At 44.0% G+C, this 22382-nt stretch overlaps 2 protein-coding genes and 1 pseudogene across 2 annotated transcripts; 2 read left to right on the forward strand and 1 right to left on the reverse strand.

Moving 5' to 3' along the window:
- The first annotated feature begins 7063 nt into the window (after window positions 1–7063).
- Window positions 7064–8017, forward strand: LOC128399113 (olfactory receptor 49-like). Its single transcript, XM_053360375.1, has one exon. The coding sequence runs from the start codon at window positions 7064–7066 to the stop codon at window positions 8015–8017; it is 954 nt and encodes a 317-aa protein (XP_053216350.1).
- Window positions 8018–10800: 2783 nt separating this feature from the next.
- On the reverse strand, window positions 10801–12002 carry LOC128399114 (olfactory receptor 6C75-like; annotated as a pseudogene).
- Window positions 12003–17538: 5536 nt separating this feature from the next.
- LOC128399115 (olfactory receptor 49-like) lies at window positions 17539–21985 on the forward strand. Its single transcript, XM_053360376.1, has 2 exons — window positions 17539–18459; window positions 21827–21985. The coding sequence occupies exons 1-2, from the start codon at window positions 17539–17541 to the stop codon at window positions 21983–21985; spliced, it is 1080 nt and encodes a 359-aa protein (XP_053216351.1).
- Window positions 21986–22382: the final 397 nt, after the last annotated feature.

Below are 22382 nucleotides of genomic sequence, written 5' to 3' on the forward strand. Positions count from 1 at the left end.
GGAGCTGGTCCCTCCAATTCAGAGGGAGTCCGCCATTGCCGCTGGCGCCACCCCGGAAGTCCCATGATGAGGCCTGAATCCCGATTGGAAGGGATCCAAATGGTCCACATCCTCCAGGCATGCCTGGAGTTGTTCAGCAACCACACGCTCAATCACCTTGCCCAAGAATGGAAGATTTGAGACTGGGTGATAGTTGGCCATACTGGCCGGGTCTAAATATGGTTTTTTAAGAAGCGGTTTAATGACCGCCTCTTTCAGCGGATCTGGGAATGTTCCCTCACAGAGGGAAGCATTCACCACCCCGCAGAGCCCATCGCCCAGCCCTTCCTGGCTTGCTTTTATTAGCCAGGATGGGCAAGGATCAAGGAGACAGGTGGTTGGTTTCACGCGTCCAAGCAGCCTGTCCACATCCTCGGGGGTAACGGATTGAAATTGATTCCATGCAACTTGACCAGACAGAGCTCTAGCACTCTCCCGCCCCAGCCCTGCTCCAACGGTGGTGTCTAGCTCCTTCCGAATATGAGTGATTTTATCTGCAAAAAACTTTGCAAAATCGTTGCAGGAGATCTTGGAGACTTTACAAGGCCCCGGTGGTAAAGGTGGTTCCATTAAATTGTGAACCACCTGAAAGAGTCTCCTGCTACTATTTTCTGCAGATGCAATAGAGGCGGTGAAGAAAGTCTTCTTCGCCGTCGCTATCGCCACTTGGTAGGCTCGACGTTGAGCTCTAACCTGTGTCCGGTCAGATTCGGAGTGAATTTTTTGCCACCGACACTCTAGCCGTCTCAGCGATTGTTTCATCGCCCTCAGCTCTGAAGAAAACCATGGGCCTGTCCGGGCTCCATGCAATCGGAGAGGGCACTTCGGAGCCAGACAGTCGATAGCCCTGGTTAACTCCGCATTCCAGCGGGCCACCAGGGAATCAGCTGAAAGGCCATCAACATGGGATAAAGCATCCCCTACCACTCTCTGGAAACCATTTGGATCCATTAAGTGGCGGGGGCAGACCATCCGAATTGGTCCCACCTCCCTGCAGAGGGGAAGGGTCGCGGAGAAGTCCAGTTGCACCAGGAAGTGATCTGACCATGGCACTTCTTTTGTTTCACTTTTACTTAGTGTCAGATCACCCATGTCACTAGAGGTGAACACCAGGTCTAAGGCATGTCCATGACTATGAGTTGGGCCAAACTTATTCAGGGACAGCCCCATGGAGGCCATGCTTTTCACGAAGTCCCGAGCAGCCCCTTGTAAGGTCGTGCCGGCATGGATGTTAAAATCCCCTAGGACAACCAAACTAGGTGTCTCCAGGAGAAAATCCGCCACGACCTGAAGCAGCTCAGACAGGGAATCCTTGGTGCAGCGGGGAGGTTGGTACACCAAAAGGAATCCTGTACTGCCCCTATTGCCCAACTTCCAGAACATGCACTCAGAAAACTGGATCTTCCCAGTAGGACGCCTGGTGCAAGCTAGTGACTTCCTAAAAATCACTGCAACCCCCCACCCACCCACATGACCTGGGTTGCTGTGCGTAAGAGAAACCTGGTGGGCAAGCAGCGGCAAGGACAGGCCCATCTGCTTCCTCCAACCAGGTCTCTGTCACACATGCCAGGTCAAATCCTCCATCCACAATCAGGTCGTGGATGGCAGTGGTTTTATTCATCATTGACCTGGCATTACACAGCAACACCTTCAGGTCATGTAGGTTTCCCCGGTTGATTCCAGTATCCATCTGGTCAAGGCCAGACCCGGAGGCAGGGATAGTCTTCAAACAATGACTAAACCTGCCTCCTCGGTAATGACATGGTCTGGTCTTAGCGTAACTCCGCCTCCTGCCCATGATCACCGAGATCGGATGTCCCAGTGCTTCCCCCCCTGTGGAACTTGTCCCAGCCATTGTGTTGGCTGGGGCCCCACTCCCAGGCAGCCCTGATCCCGCCCCTTAAAAACAAAACACAAACTATACAGAACCAATAAAACAACAACAAAAAAAGGAACAGAACAATTATACTAAAATTAATCCCCAACCAAATATCCATCCCACCCACCCCCAACAAAGGAAAAAAGGAAAAAAAGAAATTAAAAATTTAAATTGCCACTGACTGCTTGAGGACATTTTAAAGCACATTAACCACCTGGAACAGGGAAGCAATGGCAGAACACTTCCCACCCTTCCCAAAAAGTTTGTTCCAAATAAGGGCCTGGGCCACGCCCCCTGGGCCAGTTGGAAAAGGCCCTGGAATGGAGCAGGCCCTGCAGTCCTCACCCAGCCGATGGTCCGAGGCCTCACCGCAGCAGGAGTCCCTTTATAGCTGGGAGAGAGGGCGTGGGCCACGCCCCCTGGGCCAATTGGAAAAGGCCCTGGAAGGGAGCAGGCCCTGCAGTCCTCACCCAGCCGATGGTCCGAGGCCTCACCGCAGCAGGAGTCCCTTTATAGCAGGGAGAGAGGGCCTGGGCCACACCCCTGGGCCAATTGGAAAAGGCCCTGGAAGGGAGCAGGCCCTGCAGTCCTCACCCAGCCGATGGTCCGAGGCCTCACCGCAGCAGGAGTCCCTTTATAGCTGGGAGAGAGGGCCTGGGCTACGCCCCCTGTGCCAATTGGAAAAGGCCCTGGAAGGGAGCAGGCCCTGCAGTCCTCACCCAGCCGATGGTCCGAGGCCTCACCGCAGCAGGAGTCCCTTTATAGCTGGGAGAGAGGGCCTGGGCCACGCCCCCTGGGCCAGTTGGGAAAGGCCCTGGAAGGGAGCAGGCCCTGCAGTCCTCACCCAGCCGATGGTCCGAGGCCTCACCGCAGCAGGAGTCCCTTTATAGCTGGGAGAGAGGGCCTGGGCCACGCCCCCTGGGCCAGTTGGGAAAGGCCCTGGAAGGGAGCAGGCCCTGCAGTCCTCACCCAGCCGATGGTCCGAGGCCTCACCGCAGCAGGAGTCCCTTTATAGCTGGGAGAGAGGGCCTGGGCCACACCCCTGGGCCAGTTGGAAAAGGCCCTGGGATGGAGCAGGCCCTGCAGTCCTCACCCAGCCGATGAGCAGGTGAAATATGCTTTGAAATATGCTTTTGACTGAAAACATGTTTTTAAGTTCTTGGAGTTTGAAACAACGGGAGGAAGGGGAAACGTGAACTGACTAAAATAGGCTCATGAAACATTTTGTGGTATATCCGAAGCTGCACCTGATTTCAAGGAACTTTTATCATTGGAGCATAGTTGCAGAAAAAATGGTCTATGACATTATCGCCACAGAAGGACAACCAAATCAGCAAAAGCGTGGGAGCAAAGTTGTTAAGGAAAGCGTCAACATTCTTCACATTGCATTGTTGTTAAATGTGTGTTGTTGAAAACTTCCTAATAACGCTTCGGATATACCACAAAATGGGCCCAGAACTCACCATGAACCTCTCTCTTGCTCTCTTATAATGGCCATGGTGCCCACCTGAGAGGTGCCAGAACTGAGTTTTGATGAACTTTGCCTGACCCTCGTAGCTTCGGGACCCTCGTAGCTTCGGGACCACCTCTCCTGGTATGTCCCACAGAGGACCTTTCAGTCTTCAAATAAAAACATCTTGGAGATCCCAGGCCACAGGGAGGTTAGGCTGGCCTCGACCAGAGCCAGGGCTTTTTCGGCCGTGGCCCATATCTGGTGGAATGCTCTGTCACAAGAGACTAGGGCCCTGCCGGACTTGACATCTTTCTGCAGGGCCTGCAAGACAGAGCTGTACCGCCAGGCCTTTGGCCAAGGCACAGTCTATCCCCCTCTCTCCTTTATCTAATCCTCATAGAACTCTAACCCAATGGCTGCCATTAATTTGATTCTGAACTCATTTTAGAATGAATGTATTTTAATTAATTGACTGTGTGATTTTATGTACACTGTACTATTTTTACTTGTTGTTAACCGCTCTGAGCCCAGCTTTGGCCGGGGAGGGTGGGATACAAATAAAAATTTATTATTATTATTTATATATAAAAAAACCTGGTTTGAGGCCTTGTAGGCCAAATCTGCATCCAGGGCTGCAACCTAGAGCAAGCCAACCTGGAACAAAAGGTGTTGCTGGGGTGGGGTCAGAGCAGTATGGAAAGTGGTGCCAATAGAAGGGGAAATTCGCAAAAAACTGTATCTTCTCCTACTCCAGCACCAAAGACTCCAAAGAATTAGAAAGTCACAGACAAAAATTATTATATCCTCTGAATTTTCTTATGTAGCTAGCGGCCAAATCAAGATAATAAAGAAATAAAGTGTTGGTTCATTGGCCCCCTAATCTTACCATGACTTAGTGTTGTGTCTTCATTCTTTCTACAGAATGTGCTGTCATTGAGACAGAGTTTATATGAAGTTACCTGGGAATGATTATTACCGAGTCCTAAAAGTTCCCAGCTGCATACCTAAGGTCAGGGGAACCCAAGTCTCAAGTAAAGTCCTTCTCATTCACTTTCGTTGCCCAGAGAGCCAAAAGTACAGTGAGCATGCTCCGTAGCCATGAAATGCTGCTAACTCACAGTTGAGGGTGATAGTGGTGGATATGTGATGGGAGGGGTAATGGAATGACCTATCTTGCAAAAAGGGCATGGCCAACTCATTGACACCTCCACACTTCAACTGCCACAAAAGCATCCTCCTCTGCTTTCATTTATGTCCACTGCCACAACACTCACTTTCAGACCTTAGCTACAGACAATAGGTGTCTCTCAAGGGCTATTTAGAAACTGTTATGTACTAAGCTTGGATCCTAGAACAATAGGCAAATAGGATCCTAGAATGCAACAACTGATTGGCTTGCAGGAAAAGACCAATCAGGCTCCAGGTGGAAGTTAACCAGCCTATTAGGCTGATAAGATCGTAGAATGCAACAACTGATTGGTCTGCAGGAAAAGACCAATCAGGCTCCAGAAGGGAAGCAGAATCAGCCAATCAGACGGGACTCGTTGTGTAAATAATGTATATAAAAGCCTTAGGTTTGGGGGGCAATTCAATCACTGTTTTACAAGCTGCAATAAAGAGCATGAAATCACTACAGGACTCCAAGTATATTTCAGAAACCAACACAGGTCATCCAAAATGTGAAGTTAAATGTATCTCTCTAGGTTTACAGGAATCATTTAAAAAAGAAATAGTAGCCACAGGTCAGGGAGACATCAGGTTGGGGACTATAGGATACAGGGGTGTGGGGTGCTAACCCTTCCCTTCTGGCTTTGGTCACAATGACTCAGGGTCCATTCCATGATTCTATGATTCTATGAAAATACTCTCCCACACCCGCCAGTCTCTATTAGCATTTAGAAGAAAGCTCCCATTTGAGTCAAAGAAAGGGGCTGGAGAGAGATTTGGGTAAATAGCTGGGAAGGAAATGGTTAAACACCTTCCATTCCCTCCATAGTTGTGAGCTGAATCATCATCATCACGTTATGATGCAAGCATTTTAATATTTTTAAAATATTAACAATGTTGACCCTGATTTTTATTATTATTAAAAGTATATCACTTAGACCTCAGTTATGAATTTTATAGCATTGCTATTTAATTCTTACATTCTTATCTCATCATTCCATGAATGGTTCCTGCCCCCATTTTATCTTCACAACAGTGAAGGATGTTAAGCTGAGAGAGAGTACCTGGCCCAAGGAAAGTTTCTGAGTTCTCTGGGGATATGAACCTTGCCCTCCTGGGTTTAGGCTCACCATGCCCTGCCCTAGATGCAACATGGCCTCTTTATTTCACTCCCCCATTTCAAGTACGGAGTCCGTAGAATCAAAACAAGAGAGGATTAAATTAGTCATCTGTTACTCAGAATACATAGATCTTCTGGGAACCTATAATGTTGTGGGAACCTATAATGAGCCACAAATCTGACAAAACTAGATCTCCGTTCGTCAATATTTCTATACAGCTTTCAAATATAAACAAGAAAGGAGATATTAGGGGGCTAATCATTCACAAATGTTGTCCACGGTCCTGCAGTTGGCGCAGCCACAATATGGAAGGCATGAAATAATTTGCAAGGTAAGCTTTAGGAAGGAGAGGTGGCTCATATCCTTTGTCAGGAATGGGGAGGCTGTGGCTCTGCAGATCCTTTTGGACTTCAACTCCCACACTGCTTGACCATTGGCCATGCTGGCTGGGGCTGGTGGGAGCTGAAGTCCAACAATTTCTGGAAGACCTTAGGTCCACCAGCCATCTTAATTTAAAATGGACCCCCTATCTTTCTACCCACAATTATCTGGATATACAATGCACATTGTAATGTTTCTGCAGTTTTCCATGATAGCGGGAATGCCATTTGGAACCTTGACAGTCTGACTTCACAGTTCCAGCAAAGAGCTTAAAATGGTGCACATGGTTCTCTCGTTCCCATTCTTTATCACAACAAACCTGAGAAGTTGATTAGGCCAAGGTTCATGACTGTGTCAGGATTTGAACTCAAGCTTCCCAGGCCCTAGTCCAACACACTAAACACTGCACCATGCTGGTTCTTTTCCAAAGGCAACACACTTTAGAGTTACTGCGAGGATGCAGAGAAAAGATTTTCAGTAGCTTAGAATTTTATAGCTATCCACCAAGATAAAAAGCACACACAGGCTTAGATTTCTCCATTTCTCCTCTTCCATCCCCCTCTGCCTTTCTTATGCTTTACTCTTCTAGCCCTATGTGTGTGTCCGTGCGTGTGCGTGTGTGTGTGTGTCTGTTTGTCTGTCCGTCCATCCGTCTGTCTGTCTAAATATAGTAAAGGTCGGCATCAATTTTCCTACTTTGTGTGTTTTCCTCATGTTTTGTAGGGGCCATAGCCCAGCAGTAGAGATAATGGTTATCTTGATTGAACTCAATCCTCAACATCAACACCATTAAGTAATTTCGATTGGCATATTTTAACTTGGGGGTTGCACATGCAATTGTCGACAGCTCTGTAGTGACTAAAATGATTATGAACATTTATTCATTTATGTGTTTGCTTATATTTATCACGCCATTCATCCAAAGACCACAGGGTGGTTCACAACATTATTTATTTATTTCAATGTTCTTTATTTCTGTCCATCACTTTCTTCTCCCACCCCATCTCCAGTTCTAAAGAAGGCATGAAGTACAACCAAACAACAGTCAGTGAGTTTATCCTTCTGGGCTTCACCGACATCCGGAAACTGCAGCTCCTGTTATTCACCACCCTTCTCTTTTCCTACCTTCTGGCCATCCTAGGCAATGCTGTGATTATCACGGTTGCTCAAATAGATCACCGGCTACACACTCCTATGTATTTCTTCCTCCAGAATTTCTCTTTCTTAGAAATTGGCTTCACCACAGCAATAATTCCCCAAACCTTGGTCCATCTTTCAACCGGCAATAAAAACATCACTTACATTGGTTGCATGATACAGTCCTTCTTATATTTCCAACTGGGAACTACCGAGTTCTTCCTCTTAGCTGTCATGTCCTACGATCGATATGTAGCCATCTGCAATCCCTTGCGATATCCAGCCATCATGAACCATTACTTATGCATCACGCTGGTTGTGTTTTGTTGGGTTGGCAGTTTTCTCCTGATCATTGGTCCATGGGTGCTTTTCCTACAGTTTCCAATATGCAAGTCCAACGTCCTTGACCACTTCTTCTGTGACAATACACCGTTGATCAAACTCGTTTGTGGGGACACATCACTTTTGGAATTCTTTGGGTTCATCACTGCTGTGCTTTCTGTGCTGGGAAGCTTGACAATTACAGTAATGTCATATGTCAAGATAATCCAAACCATCTTACATTTCCCCACTGCCACAGGGAGACAGAAGGCCTTTTCCACTTGTGCCTCTCACTTCATTGTGGTGTCCATCACCTACGGGAGCTGCATCTTCCTTTATATCAAACCAACACAGAGCAGCAAAGTGGAGTTTGGCAAAATGGTGGCCGTCCTCAATACTGTTGTGTCCCCTTTGCTCAACCCTTTCATCTACAGCTTGAGAAACAAACAGGTTCAGGAGGCCTTGAAAAATTTGTTTGGGCAACTCAAAACCATTGCTAAGGGACCAGGCACCATCTGAAAAGGAACTGTGAAAAGAAATGGGCATTGTATTATTCTTCAGAAGTATCCATCTTTGCAGAAGCTCTGCCTAGGAAAAATTAGTGTTACACTCCATCTTGAAACATCATCATTACCAGTTCTTTTTTCTAGGGGGACACAAGGTTACGCGATGTTACGAAAAAGGAGCAATGCTGGCTGAGTGCTCCAGATGGCTGGAAAGCCAAACAGGATGTTGCTGTTGTGGGACTGTACCGTGGGAACAAAGGGACAGTCTTTTCTGTGCACTGAGCACCGGATGTTAGCTCTGAGTGTCACATGACCCTGTACTGGAAGTACATGGGAGGAGTAAGTCTCTCTCTGCTGTTGATGTTAAGAGAGTGCAGACACGTTTTCTCTGTGCTGCTGGAAAGACAGAAATAAAGGCATGTAAATATATTTCTGTCTGTCTCTCTCCCCTCCCTGGGAATGGCAGGAGAGGGGGAGTGGTTGTGTTCTTCTCACGTTGAGAAGAATCGCCGATAGAGATCTCGCCTTGTCTTGCCAGGAGTCGCTGATGGGGGAGGTCAACAAGGAATCCAAGCCGGGCACCTGGAGAGTGGCCAATTCCTCTGACTAAGGCTTGAATTCCGACAACTGGTAGCAAACGCCGGTGGTTATCTGATCCATGGGAATCAGCATGAGAGGTGAGAGGTTGATGGATCGTGTGCCATCCTCTGCACCAAGGAAAGAAGATAACGTCTGCATTGCAGCCAGAAGCTGAACAGACGGCTGGACACCGAGAGGGGGTGTTTTCCAAGCAACGGAGCCCCAAAAGGTATGCTGAATTTCGGGCTGAAAGTGTGAACGCAGATTGATTCATTCTCTGGTTCACAGGAGCTGCGTTTGGAAAAACAGCTCTGAGAGCAAAGGCTTGCATACCAGAAATACCTGTGGCTGATAAGATTTCCTGTCTGAAGAAAGGTATGCACAGTTGCTAGGCAACGACAGTCAGTACAGTCGAAAGTTACTGACACGTGGGGCTGGCTCAGTGAGAGCCTGGGAACTCAAAGTTGTTTTGACTTTGAGACAGCTTGCAGTTTGCCTGCCAGAGAGGCAGTAAACACCCAGAAGAGACTTTTGGATTTTACTGGCTCGAGAGTAAGAGCAGAGACTTGGATTCAGAATGGATGCCAAAAAAGGGGAAGGCTTACCTTGTCCACCTCCCCTGAGTGCCGTGGTTCTGGATGAACACGACCGGTTTGCTGCACTGGAATTAAAGGACAGGGGGAGGGAGGAACGGAGTTCGAATTCCCCCACTGATGTTGCTACTGGAGAGAATGCTGTAGCTTTGAACGTTGTCCGATATTACAATTGTGGACAGGCTGGGCATCTTCAGCGGAACTGCAAGAAGCCACGCCAGCCAAAAGGAGCTAAGGGCCGCTCAGCAAAGCCTGAAGCAGCGGGCAAAGGTCATACCAAGTCTTCGGTGAAACCTGCAAAGGCTTTGATGGCGAAAGGAACCACGCCAGATGTTGGAAACTCGTTTATAATCGATACGGGCTGTACTGTTCATATGTCCCCACACAGAGGACTCTTTTCAACGTTTAAGAAGCAAAGCTTCGCTGTGAAACAAGCCAACGGTCAGGAGCTGGAAGCGACTGGGATAGGAACTGTGTATCTTAAGAGTCTGAACCTGACTATACACAATGTTTACTTGGTTCCTGAATTGAAGTTCAATCTGCTGAGTGTTTCGCAGATTGCGAAGAAAGGACTGAAACTGTCCTATGATGCTGAGAGCTGCAAGATCTTCAAAGATGGACAGTTGTATCTTTCTGCCAGAGAGAAAGATGGACTGTATTTGTTGACTTATGAGCAAAGTGATTACATGGAATGCAATTCTGAGTCTAACTTCAGGTTAAGAACAGTTTCAAGTTAAGAACAGATCTCCAGAACAAATTAAGTACTTAACCTGAGGTACCACTGTACTTTTGTCCATTTGCTGTATTTATTTTTCCCAATTTGAACTATAAAATGGTGATTTTCTTGAGTCAAAACAAGAGTACCCCTAAACATTTTTAGGAACAAGAAAACACTGATCATTACTATTATTGTTCTTTAATTCTGTTAAATAAATGTATTATTTAATTTAATTTCATTAAACAGACAAACATATCCATATACTGCATACTGTTCTGGAAGATGTATTATATATTATCTTCTATAGCACAAGTTCTACTTTGAATTAGGCTTTGCCAGCATCCTGTAGTTGAGATGGTTTTTCATGCAATTCCATAATTTGAGATTGAGGAAAGTAACACCTGCCAATGCCAAATGATGTGCTTGTTCCCTGCCACCAACCCCAAAGCTGATGGTTTTGAACATAGCTCTTCTCATTTGCAAATTTGGTAAGGAAACAGGTGTTGTGAAAGCCACCCATCATGAGTTGGTTCAGATGCTCTTGCTCTGGACTTCCTGAATTGAACAAGGATTTGGATTATTTGGCCTAAAAGGTATAAAGAGAGGTTTTGCGAACCAAGGAAGGTTTTCTTTTCCCCTTTTTCCTTTTAAAAAACTATTTGTTCCAGCTTTTGACATGCCCCAAGAAGTATCATGGGCCTATTTGAGTTGGTTCACACTTATCTCTCCTCTCTTTCTTTTGAATTACACCAGTTAATTTGTCCTTTATTAAATAAATGTCTGCAGTCAAAAAGCACCTTTAAAAGCATCTTTAACTTGCCTGTTCCTCAGGCTGTACACAAAGGGGTCATAAGAGGACACAACACAGAGTTAAGAAATGACACTACTTTGTTGAAATTATGCCTATCACCCTGATAGTATGATGTACATAGAGATGCAGCTTCCATAGGTGACAGTGACAACAGTGATGTGGGAAGCACAGTGGAAAAGGCCTTCTGCCTCCTTGCAGCAGTTGGGATGTGGAGAACAGTTGAGATTATATTCACATAGGACACAACAGTGATAGGTAAAGTCCGCAGTAGTGTAAACACTGAAAGAATAAAGGCGGAGAGCTCCAGAAAATGTGTGTCACCACAGAGAAGATGGAGTAATGGTTTGCTGTCACAGAAGAAATGGTCAATGATGTTTGAGTCACAAAAAGGAAATTGAAGGAATAGCATAGTTGGGGCCAAAATCACAGCAAGCGACCCAATCCAAGAGAACAGCACCAAAAGTGTGCAGAACATCTCGTTCATGTTGGTGGTGTATCTTAGGGGATTGCAGATGGTCACATATCGGTCAAAGGACATCACAGTTAGTAGGAAGAAATCTGTGGTTCCCAGGAAGAAATAGAAAAACAATTGACTTATACATCCAGCATACGAGATTGTTTTCCTGCCAGTTGGAAGGTTGAACAACACTTTTGGGATGGCAACAGTGGTGTGTCCAATTTCCAAGTTGGCACAATTCCGAAAGCCATTTGTTTTATTTTGTTTTTGCTTTAATGGCTATCCCACATGTCCTCCAACCAAAATGCCATATATAGTTCTGCCTTCTGTATTTTATCCATACCACCATTCTCTGAGGTAGGTAAAGCTGATACATTTTGAATGGCTCAATTTCATCCAGTGAGCCTCGAGACTGAGCAAGGATTTGAGCCCTCATGTCCCAGATCCTAGTCCAAAAAATGTCAAAGAAAAATGAAAAGTCCATTACATACTTATAAGTCTGAAGGAAGAGGAAATCACACTAGTTTATTGTCCAATAAACAGCTTCCTGCTTTATTGGGTCAACTGGCATGTTTCTAGGAGTCATATCAGAGCCCAGAACCAATGGAAGCACACAGTACGGGCCTCTGTGGCATGGCTGGGCCAAAGCCTAGTTGCTTACCTCTCTTTCCCTTCATTTCAGAACCATTGAACCATAGCTGTCAGAAGTAAGCACTGCCTATTCCTATGGAGCTAACTCCTCAAACATCTGACCTGGTAAGGTGGAGCTGAGCATAGCATAGCCTTTCTGTCATTTACCAGAAGAGGAAGAGCAAGGTGGCAGTCAGGTAGAGGCTGCATGTGCGCAATGGCAGGAGAGCTGTATTGACCCTGATGGTGGGGCCACACAGCCCCACCATCATCACCTGCCCTCCCTCCTGGTATGTGGCAGTGATCTCACTGTTGCAATCTGCCCCATTGAATGAACCACTCCTGGCTCCTTTCCAGGAAACCGTGCATTGGATTGCAGTCTTTCTGACAACAACAACAACAACAACAACAACAACAACAACAATTTATTATTATTTATACCCCACCCATCTGGCTGGGCTTCCCCAGCCACTCTGGGCGGCTTCCAAAAAAATATTAAAATACTGTGATACATCAAACATTAAAAGCTTCCCTAAACAGGGCTGCCTTCAGATGTCTTCTAAAGTCTGGTAGTTGTTGTTCTCTTTGACATCTGGTGGGAGGGCGTTCCACAGGGAGGGCGGCACTACCGAGAAGGCCCTCTGCCTGGTTCCCTGGTTCCCAGTGAGGGAACCGCCAGAAGGCCCTAGGTGCTGGACCTCAGTGTCCGGGTAGAACGATGGGGGTGGAGACGCACCTTCAGATACATTGGATAATATATTCTGTGTCCTTTGCCTCATGTGTATGTGCCTGTATGCAGATCATGGATTACCATTAAGATGCCCCTCAGAAGTTGTTGGACTACAAATCCCATCAGCCTCAGCATGTATAGCTATTGGTCAGGGACAGCAGTATCAACAATCCAACTTCATGTGGAGGGCACCGTTTTGGCTACCACTGATGTATATAGTCCACACCTGCCCACTTTTGTGGACTCCCGTGTTGGGGGAGGGGACTGTCCTGATAGGTTCCTGCGCTTTAGAACTGACCACTTCACCACTGTCTACATGCTGGTCTATGAGAAGGAGATCTGGTATTCATTCACTTGTTTTCTGATTTCCTGGTATCAACCAAGGTTACTAGAGGTCAACATCATCATCATCATTATTTTAAAAAAAGTTTAAGAAGTTTGTTCCTAGCCATCATTCCCTAGAGAATTAATTACCCAAAAGTGAGAGGCAAGTTTTGATCCTTGGAGGCTTCTCAACTTAGGTGGTTTAATTTTTAAGAAGTTAATAAGTAGACTGGAGCTTGGGAACTAATCAGCTGTTTAAAAAAGTTTTGAAATTAATTATCTGCCAAGTTTCTAGCAATGCTCTATGAAAAGGCCTATGAAAACTAGATTTTTAAAAGTCCTGTGTAAAAGTGTAATTTAATCAGTGTAAAAAGACATACTGTATATTTAAAATCAACATGCTTTTGAAAAAGGTCCTCCTTCTGACAGGTAGAATGTCATGTTTAGAGTTGAGGTGAAACTACTCATGGCATTCCACAACCACTTCCAGCTCTGTCAAAATCACTCTTATGGCAACTTTAACTGTGCAAAAAAAAATCTTTTTTTTGTTTAAATTCCCACCACTTGCCCACACTCTCAGTTCCTCACAATTGCCCTCAGTTATCCCAACCAGTCAAATCTGGGTGGCTGTAAGGGACTCTGATCTGCTAGAATCAACTAAGGTTGCTGGAGGTCAGAAATTATTCTGTCACAGTTTAATAAATTTGTTCCTTGTATTCATATCCCTAGAGAATTAATTACCACCCAGAAAATGAATAAGAAGCACACCTTGATTCATAGAGGTATTTCAGCATAGATACCACTACTACTATTATTAAGAAGTTAATGAGTAGACTTTCAGCTTAGGAAAATATATAATAAAGTTTAAAGTTTATTATATAGCAAGTTTCCTGCAGTACTTTTAGATAGTCTATGAATACTGGGATGGGTGGTTTTTTTAATAAACTAAGTCCTCTAACTTAAACATCAATGTAAAATAATATACCTTTTAAATCAGCACTCCTTTGCAAAACTGTTGTCATTTGTATTCATTTCTGAAAAAAAGCAGCTCTCTTTAGAAATGAACAAATACTTTCCACTTTGACAAAATCACTTTTATGACAACCTTTTCAGTATTCTGGAGAAAAGTAAAATTAAAATTAAACACCACTTGTCGGCACCCTCAGTTCTCTACTTTTGCTCTCAGTGATACCAGCTAGCCATATCTGGGTGAGAGCACATTTAGATACTTATAAAGTACTTTTGGAAAGCATTCAAGGAATGAGAGGAGAGATGGGCTACAAGGAAAAGTTAGCATCCATTGATGGCGGTCAGGCCACTGCAAGCATGAAGAACTGGCAAACAGCTATTTCAGGAGACTGAAACACTCACCATAAAACTGTAAACTCCACTGTAAGGGAGTGTACAGCTCATTTAAATAAATTAAATGTCTGCAAAGCATTTCTTTGGGAGGAAGGTATGTGGAAAATGGACCCATTTTAATCACTGCAGACCGTCACTTAAACAGGCAAAGGAGAGGGGTGATGTCTATAGACAGAGCAAGGGTAGCTAACCTGTGGTCCTACCAAAGTTAACCACCACTGATGTACAGAGATCCAAAGATACATTTTGCCATCTTCTATATATATAACAGTTGGGGACTTCCAGCACTTGGCCAGCTGCCTCCTGTCCTTAGTTATGGGTACAACATATTCCACTGTGGGGGGCAGTGGAATGTGGCTGAGTGGTAGAGCATTTTATTTGCATGCGGAAAGTCCTGGGTTCAAATGCTACCAACTTCATATAGGCCTGGGAAAGAGCGGAATAATCATCAGCTCCTAACCTGGAGATTGAATTTGGGACCCTCTGAATCTGACAGTGGCTGCTGGGAGCTGTGGTCCAAACATGTGGAGAGCATGGGTTGGAGAAGGCTAATCTATGCAAATTAACTCAGCTTTGTTCCACTTAAGAATGAACATCCTCCTCCCAAGGGACCTTTAAATAAAGCTTGTCTCACTAGTATTCTATGGAGAGGATGATGGAAGACACCCAGCCATGATAAGATTTAAGTGACACAGGAACTCTATATTATAAATCTGGTGCTGATAGCTGCATCATACGAAGGTAAGGCATATTATAGCATATTATACTGCTTTGCTTTATAAAGGTATTCAGAGTTTTCTTATTTTCATTATGGGCAAACACATCAATTATTCCTTTGTTTGAGAGAGAGATATCTAGGGTAGTATCAGTGCCAAGCTATATGATTAAATAGTTAACTGGTACAAAATTTTGGCCAATCAGCAAGTGTTCATGAAAAAAAATCTCCTAATGTGCACATTTCTTCCTAATCTACATGTTTTTTTAAAGCAATTTATCATAATATAATGAACTTTGACATGTTATTGTCACCAATGTGTGCATTTTTATGGACTTTTTATCCCAGTATATGCACATTTGCACCCACTACTTGGCTGGAGAACAGCATTTTCCAAAATTTTGAGAACTGAAAGTTTTGAAAAGGACCCCCCCCCATTTATATGTTATTAGTTGTTTTGAAAGCCTTCAACAACACACATTTAACAACAATGTAATGTGAACAATGTTGACGCTTTCCTTAACAAATTTGCTCCCACGCTTTTGCTGACTTGGTTGTCTTTTTCTGGTGATAATGTCATAGACCATCTTTTCTGCGACTATGGTCCAATGATAAAACTTCCTTGAAATCAGGTGCAGGTCCTTCTGGTTCTGGAGGGCATTCTGTCTGGACTGGTGTTAGTCATCTCCTTGTCTGTCACGGGTGTATCTGATGTCTACATCATTGCCACCATCTTGCACATGTACTCCATAAAAGGTCAGCAAAAGACGTTTCCAACCTGTGCTTCTCATGGCAGAGCCACATCCATGTTTTATGGCAGTGCAATATTCATGTACTCCTTGCCCAGCCAGTGATGATCTTCTGATGTCCAGAAGGGAGTTGCAGTCCTTACAGGAGCGTTTACACCATTTCTGAACCATTTTATTTATAGTCTATGGATTGAGAAGGTCAATAAAGCCTTCAAAGACTAACATAAGAGGAGGAAATCTGAACACGTGTGGTCTTTTTTTACAAAGTGGCTGGCAAATTAGGGAGGCTGTAGGGTGGTGAATTAGTGGCAGCAATGTTTGTAGTAGGTTGATGGCCCTTTCCTTTGGTACAAAGATACAGATCCCATCTTCCAACTGGCAATATCAAGGCAACCTACAACCTGTTATATGCCTACAGGAAAGCTGTATGTAGGACCTGAGTGCAGCAGCACCCAGAAAGCAGAGTGGTGGCTAAAAATTTCCTCTCTCCCCTTTCAACTTATTTCTTTTACAACCCCCACCAAATATATATATATATATATATATATATATATATATATATATATGGCAGAAATCCTTAGCAATTTGGAATGGAATGGTAAACCTGCCACCCACCCAACATGCCTTTACCTACCCTAAAAAGTCACTCATAAATCCTGCCTTTTCTGGGGGACAACTGATCTCATGAATAGGTATGTGTCCAGCCCTGTATAAATATCAGGAAAACAGACATTTAACTGCATAATAAGGGATTTATCAGTGTGTGAGAGCATATCTATATATCTGTGTTTATCTGTTTGGCAGGACTATTATTTTTAAAGGATCAAATTGATGTAGAAACAGAATTAAGGCATGTGAATGAGATTTGAGCCAAAATCAATAGATCTCCTTGTTCCTATTTCAATTACATATAGTACATCTATAATACTCCCCCCTCCACTCCCCCCAAAACACCCTCAGATTAAAGGAGAAAGACTTGAGGGTTGAATGCCAGCTATGCTCTTTTAAAGGAAGACAGCTGAAGGCAGCCCTGTATCAGGAAATTTTTAATGTCTGATGTTTTACAATTTTTATATATGCTGTAAGTGGCCCAGAGTGCCTGGGGAAAACCAGCCAGATGGGTGGGGTATAAATATATTTATTATTATTATTATTACTATTACTATTTATAGCAGAATTTGACCACTTTTGCCATTATATTCATAGTATTCCCCCCTTTCCGCCTGTGGTCCTTTATACACTGTGGCTGGACTCCGATTACACACTTTTTGAAATCTTAGAATTGTCTCACAACCTACTTGGGCATAAAAGCTTCTACGAACTCTGACTTCAAGCCACAGATGTCATACATTGTAATCTTCTGACCTGAGCTCTGTGATGGTTAGCAAAGCTGTTGTGGCAAGTTCCTTCCACAATCCCATTGGCTCAGCTTGTGGATTTTGGTAATCCAACCATTGTCACAGTGAAGTCAGACTCTCTTTGAGGGCAGAGCCAGTCACAATTATGTAATACCTCATCTCACATGGTGAGATGAGGTATTACGGAGCCTGAGGCAAAGGGCATGATGTCACCTTCCCTCCAGCTATAGAAACCACCTATACTTAATTTAGGGTTCATGCCCCACACTGGGCAAAAATATTCTTGCATTGCAGGTGTTTTGACTAGATGACCCTTGTGGTCCCTTTCAACTTCATGATTCTATGACTCCGATTCTGAGTCAATGTATGAAACAGGAGGCTGAACTATATGCTTCCCTGGTCTGATCCAGGCAGGCTTGGCTTAACTTCATAATGATGATGATGAGGATGATGATACTTATCTATACTCATCTTTTGCCAGCAGATAACACATGAAAATCAAGACTTTATGGAGAACCAAACAAAGATCAATGAGTTTTTACTGCTGGGATTCACTGAGAACGCCAAACTAGAGATATTTTTCTTTGTCCTTTTCTTAATCATGTACCTGATGGCTGTAACGGGAAACATGATGATTATCACCATCACTCTCATGGATTTCCGCCTCAGGACACCCATGTATTTCTTCCTCCGGAATTATGCCATCTTGGAAATTGGATACACCACTGCTGCCATCCCAAAGGCATTGTTCAACCTTGCATCTGGCAGGAAAACAATCTCGTATGCTGGATGTATAAGCCAATTGTTTTTCTATTTCTTCCTGGGCACCACAGACTTCTTCCTGCTGACCGTGATGTCCTTTGACCGATATGTGGCCATCTGCAACCCCCTAAGGTACACCACCATCATGAACGAGAGGTTCTGCACACTTTTGGTGCTGTTCTCTTGGATTGGGTCGCTTGCTGTGATTTTGGCTCAAACTTTGCTATTCATTCAATTTCCTTTTTGTGGTTCAAACATCATTGACCATTTCTTCTGCGACAGCCAACCATTACTCCATCTTCTCTGTGGTGACACACATTTCTTGGAGCTCTCCGACTTTATTATTTCGGTGTTTACAGTCCTGGGGACTTTCGCTATCACCGTTGTGTCCTATGTCAATATAATCTCAACTGTTCTCCACATCCCAAGTGCTGCAGGGAGGCAGAAGGCCTTTTCCACCTGTGCTTCCCACATCACCATTGTCACTGTCACCTATGGAAGCTGCATCTCTATGTACATCATACCTGAACGAGATGGTGGGCAAAACTTCAACAAGGTTGTGGCCATTCTTAACAATGTGGTTTGTCCTCTAATGAGCCCCTTTGTGTACAGCCTGAGGAACAGGCAGGTCCAAGATGCTTTGAAAAATGCTTTTGCCTACAAACATGTATTTAATAAAATGCAGAGAAACTCATGCAGTTTGAAATGATTGAAGGAATGGGAGTTATGAACTGGTTAAAATAGACCCATGATACTTCTTATGGAGTTTCAGAAGCCCAAATAAATAGTTTTCTCGTTAAAACAAAAGCCTTCACTGGTGTGGAAAACCTCTGAATTATCACCAGATCCTTATTTCATAGTCAGAAGATCATAGAATCATAGTTTTAGGCAGTGCTATTTTTCTATAAAAAGAGGTGCAAGAACTTGCCATGAACGTCTCCCTTGCTCTCTTATAATGGCAATGGTGCCCACCTGAGAGGTGCCAGAACTGAGTTTTGATGAAATTTGGCTGACAAGGACCCTTGTACCTACGGGACCACCTCTCCTGGTATGTCCCACAGAGGACCTTTCAGTCTTCAAATAAAAACATCTTGGACATCCCAGGCCACAGGGAGGTTAGACTAGCCTCGACCAGAGCCAGGGCTTTTTCGGCCGTAGCCCCAATCTGGTGGAATGCTCTGTCACAAGAGACTAGGGCCCTGCAGGACTTGACATCTATCTGCAGGGCCTCCAAGACGGAGGTGTACCGCCAGGCCTTTGGCCAAGGCACATTCTAACTCCCTCTCTCCTTCTGTAATCCTCATAGAACTCTAACACAATGATTGCCATTAATTTATTCTGAAATCATTTTAGAATGTATTTTAATTAATTAGCTGTGTGATTTTATGTACACTGTACTATTTTTACTTGTTGTTAGCTGCTCTGAGCCCAGCTTTGGCTGGGGAGGGTGGGATACAAACAAAAAATTATTAATATTATTTATATATATAAAAAACCCTGGTTTGAGGCCTTGTAGACCAAATCTGCATCCAGGGCTGGAAATCTAGAGCAAGCCAACCTGGAACATATGTGGCCATTCATGGTAGGAAGCATTCACCACAACACTTTGCTCCGATGGAAGTTGCATCTCTATGTACATGAAACGAGAGCAGTACAGCCTTTCAGTAAAGCTGTGGCCGTTCTCAACAATGTGGTTTGTCCTCTTATGACCACTTCTGTGTACAGCTTTGTGGAACAAGCAGGTGAAAGATGCTTTGAAATATGCTTTTGACTGAAAACATCTTTTTAAGTTCTTGGAGTTTGAAACAACGGTAGGAAGGGGAAATGTGAACTGACTAAAATAGGCTCATGAAACATTTTGTGGTATATCCGAACCCCAAAGAAACCAATTTCTTTTAAAATAATAATTGGTTTCCAAAAGTCAATGAACTTGGCATATCATGTGTGCCTCTTGAATTTCAAGCAACAGAAAACTCTGTTCTACATAACTGGATACTGGTAATCATTCTTACTCCCAGTATGGTTGTTTTAAGATAACTTAAGCTTTTTGTGGAAATTGTGTTTTTATTCCTTTCACACATACCAATCATTGTATTTTTTTCAAGGAAGAACTCTTTACTGTAGAAGATTAAATAAGCCTTTAAGTGCCACTAGGGGGCAGCACTTTGCAGTTTTGTAAGCACAACAACTGTCTGAGGCAGGAAGCCTGTGCCCCTGTTCATATATTCTGCCAGGGTGGTAACAAGTCACTGGTCACACCTATACCATACATTTAATGCACTCTTATACCACTTTAAAAACCATGGCTTTCCCCAAAGATTTCTGGGAACTGCAGTTTACTGAGGGTGCTGGGAATTGCAGCTCTGCAAAGGTTTGACTAGCAACCCTCATGCGACCTCCGTTCTTGTGAAAACTGGGCCTTCTGGTTGGAACATCCTATTGTGAAAATGGACCCATTTTTAATCACTGCAGACCATCACTGAAACAGGCAAAGGACAGGGGGCGATGCCTATAGAGAGAGCAAGGGTAGCTAACCTCTGGTCCTACCAAAGTTAACCACCACTGATGTACAGAGATCCAAAGATACATTTTTGCCATCTTCTAAAAGGGTCCTTGGGCAACATATATAACCACACTTTCTAGTTGTTTTCTTGCTTTGCACAGCATGTTGACAGGTCCAGTGTGTATGTTTTTATAGATATAAATAACAATTGGGGACTTCCTGCTCTTGGCCAACTGCCTCCTGTCCTTTGTTATGGGTACAACACATTCCACTGTGGGGGGCAGGGAGGGCTGAGTGGCACAGCATCTGATTTGCACACAGAAAGTCATGGGTTCAATGGCTACCAACTTCAGATAGGCCTGGGAAAGAGCGGAATAATCATCCGCTCCTAGCATGGAGATTGAATTTGGGACCCTCTGAATCTGGCAGTGGCTGCTGGGAGCTGTGGTCCAAACATGTGGAGAGCACGGGTTGGAGAAGGCTAATCTGTGCAAATTAATGCAGCTTTGTTCCACTTAAGATGAACATCCTCCTCCCAAGGGACCTTTAAATAAAGCTTGTCTCACTAGTATTCCATGGAGAGGACGATGGAAGACACCCAGCCATGATAAGATTTAAGTGACACAGGAAATCTATATTATAGATCTGGTGCTGATAGCTGCATGATACCAAGGTGAGGCATATTATAGCATATGATACAGCTTTGCTTTAAAAAGGTATTCAGAGTTTTCTTATTTTCATTATGGGCAAACACATCAATTATTCCTTTGTTTGAGAGAGAGATATCTAGGGTAGTATCAGTGCCAAGCTATATGATTAAATAGTTAACTGGTACAAAATTTTGGCAAATCAGCAAGTGTTCATGAAAAAAAATCTCCTAATGTGCACATTTCTTCCTAATCTACATGTTTTTTTAAAGCAATTTATCATAATATAATGAACTTTGACATGTTATTGTCACCAATGTGTGCATTTTATGGACTTTTTATCCCAGTATATGCACATATGCACCCACTACTTGGCTGGAGAACAGCATTCCAAAATTTCGAGAACTAAAATTTTTGAAAAATGACACCCCCCCCCCGTTTATGTGTTATTAGCGTTATTACGAAGTTTTGAAAGCCTTCAACAACACGCATTTAACAACAATGTAATGTGAAGAATGTTGACACTTTCCTTAACAACTTTGCTCCCACGCTTTTGCTGACTTGGTTGTCTTTTTCTGGTGATAATGTCATAGACCATTTTTTTCTGCAACTATGCTCCAATGATAAAACTTCATTGAGATTAGGTGCAGCTCCTTCCGGCTCTGGAGGGCATTCTGTCTGGACTGGTGTTAGTCATCTCCTTGTCTGTCATGGGTCTCTCTGATGTCTACATCATTGCCACCATCTTGCACATGTACTCCATAAAAGGTCAGCAAAAGATGTTTCCAACCTGCGCTTCTCACATCAGAGCCACATCCATCTTTTATGGCAGTGCAATATTCATGTACTCCTCGCCCAGCCAGGGATGATCTTGGGATGTCCAGAAGGGACTTGCAGTCCTTACTGGAGCGTTTACACCATTTCTGAACCCTTTTATTTATAGTCTAAGGAATGAGAAGGTCAATGAAGCCTTCAAAGACTATCTGAAGAGGAGGAAATCTGAACACGTGTGGTCTTTTTTTACAAAGTGGCTGGCAAATTAGGAAGGCTGTAGGGTGGTGAATTAGTGGCAGCAATGTTTGTAGTAGGTTGATGGCCCTTTCCTTTGGTACAAAGATATAGATCCCATCTTCCAACTGGCAATATCAAGGCAACCTACAACCTGTTATATGCCTACAGGAAAGCTGTATGTAGGACCTGAGTGCAGCAGCACCCAGAAAGCAGAGTGGTGGCTAAAAATTTCCTCACTGCCCTTTCAACTTATTACTTTTACAACCCCCCCCCAAAAAAAAACATTTTATGGCAGAAATCCTTAGCAATTTGGAATGGAATGGTAAACCTGCCACCCACCCAACATGCCTTTACCTACCCTAAAAAGTCACTCATAAATCCTGCCTTTCCTGGGGGACAACTGATCTCATGAATAGGTATGTGTCCAGC

This window comes from Podarcis raffonei, chromosome 13 (genome assembly GCF_027172205.1).
Source record: "Podarcis raffonei isolate rPodRaf1 chromosome 13, rPodRaf1.pri, whole genome shotgun sequence".
Classification (NCBI taxonomy): domain Eukaryota; kingdom Metazoa; phylum Chordata; class Lepidosauria; order Squamata; family Lacertidae; genus Podarcis; species Podarcis raffonei.

Coding starts and splice junctions, on each gene's coding strand:
- LOC128399113 (XM_053360375.1), top strand. CDS start 7,064: ATGAAGTACAACCAAACAACAGTCAGTGAGTTTATCCTTCTGGGCTTC.
- LOC128399115 (XM_053360376.1), top strand. CDS start 17,539: ATGGAGAACCAAACAAAGATCAATGAGTTTTTACTGCTGGGATTCACT. Junction 18,460..21,826: donor ATGCTTTTGCCTACAAACAT/GTATTTAATAAA, acceptor TGGGATGTCCAG/AAGGGACTTGCAGTCCTTAC.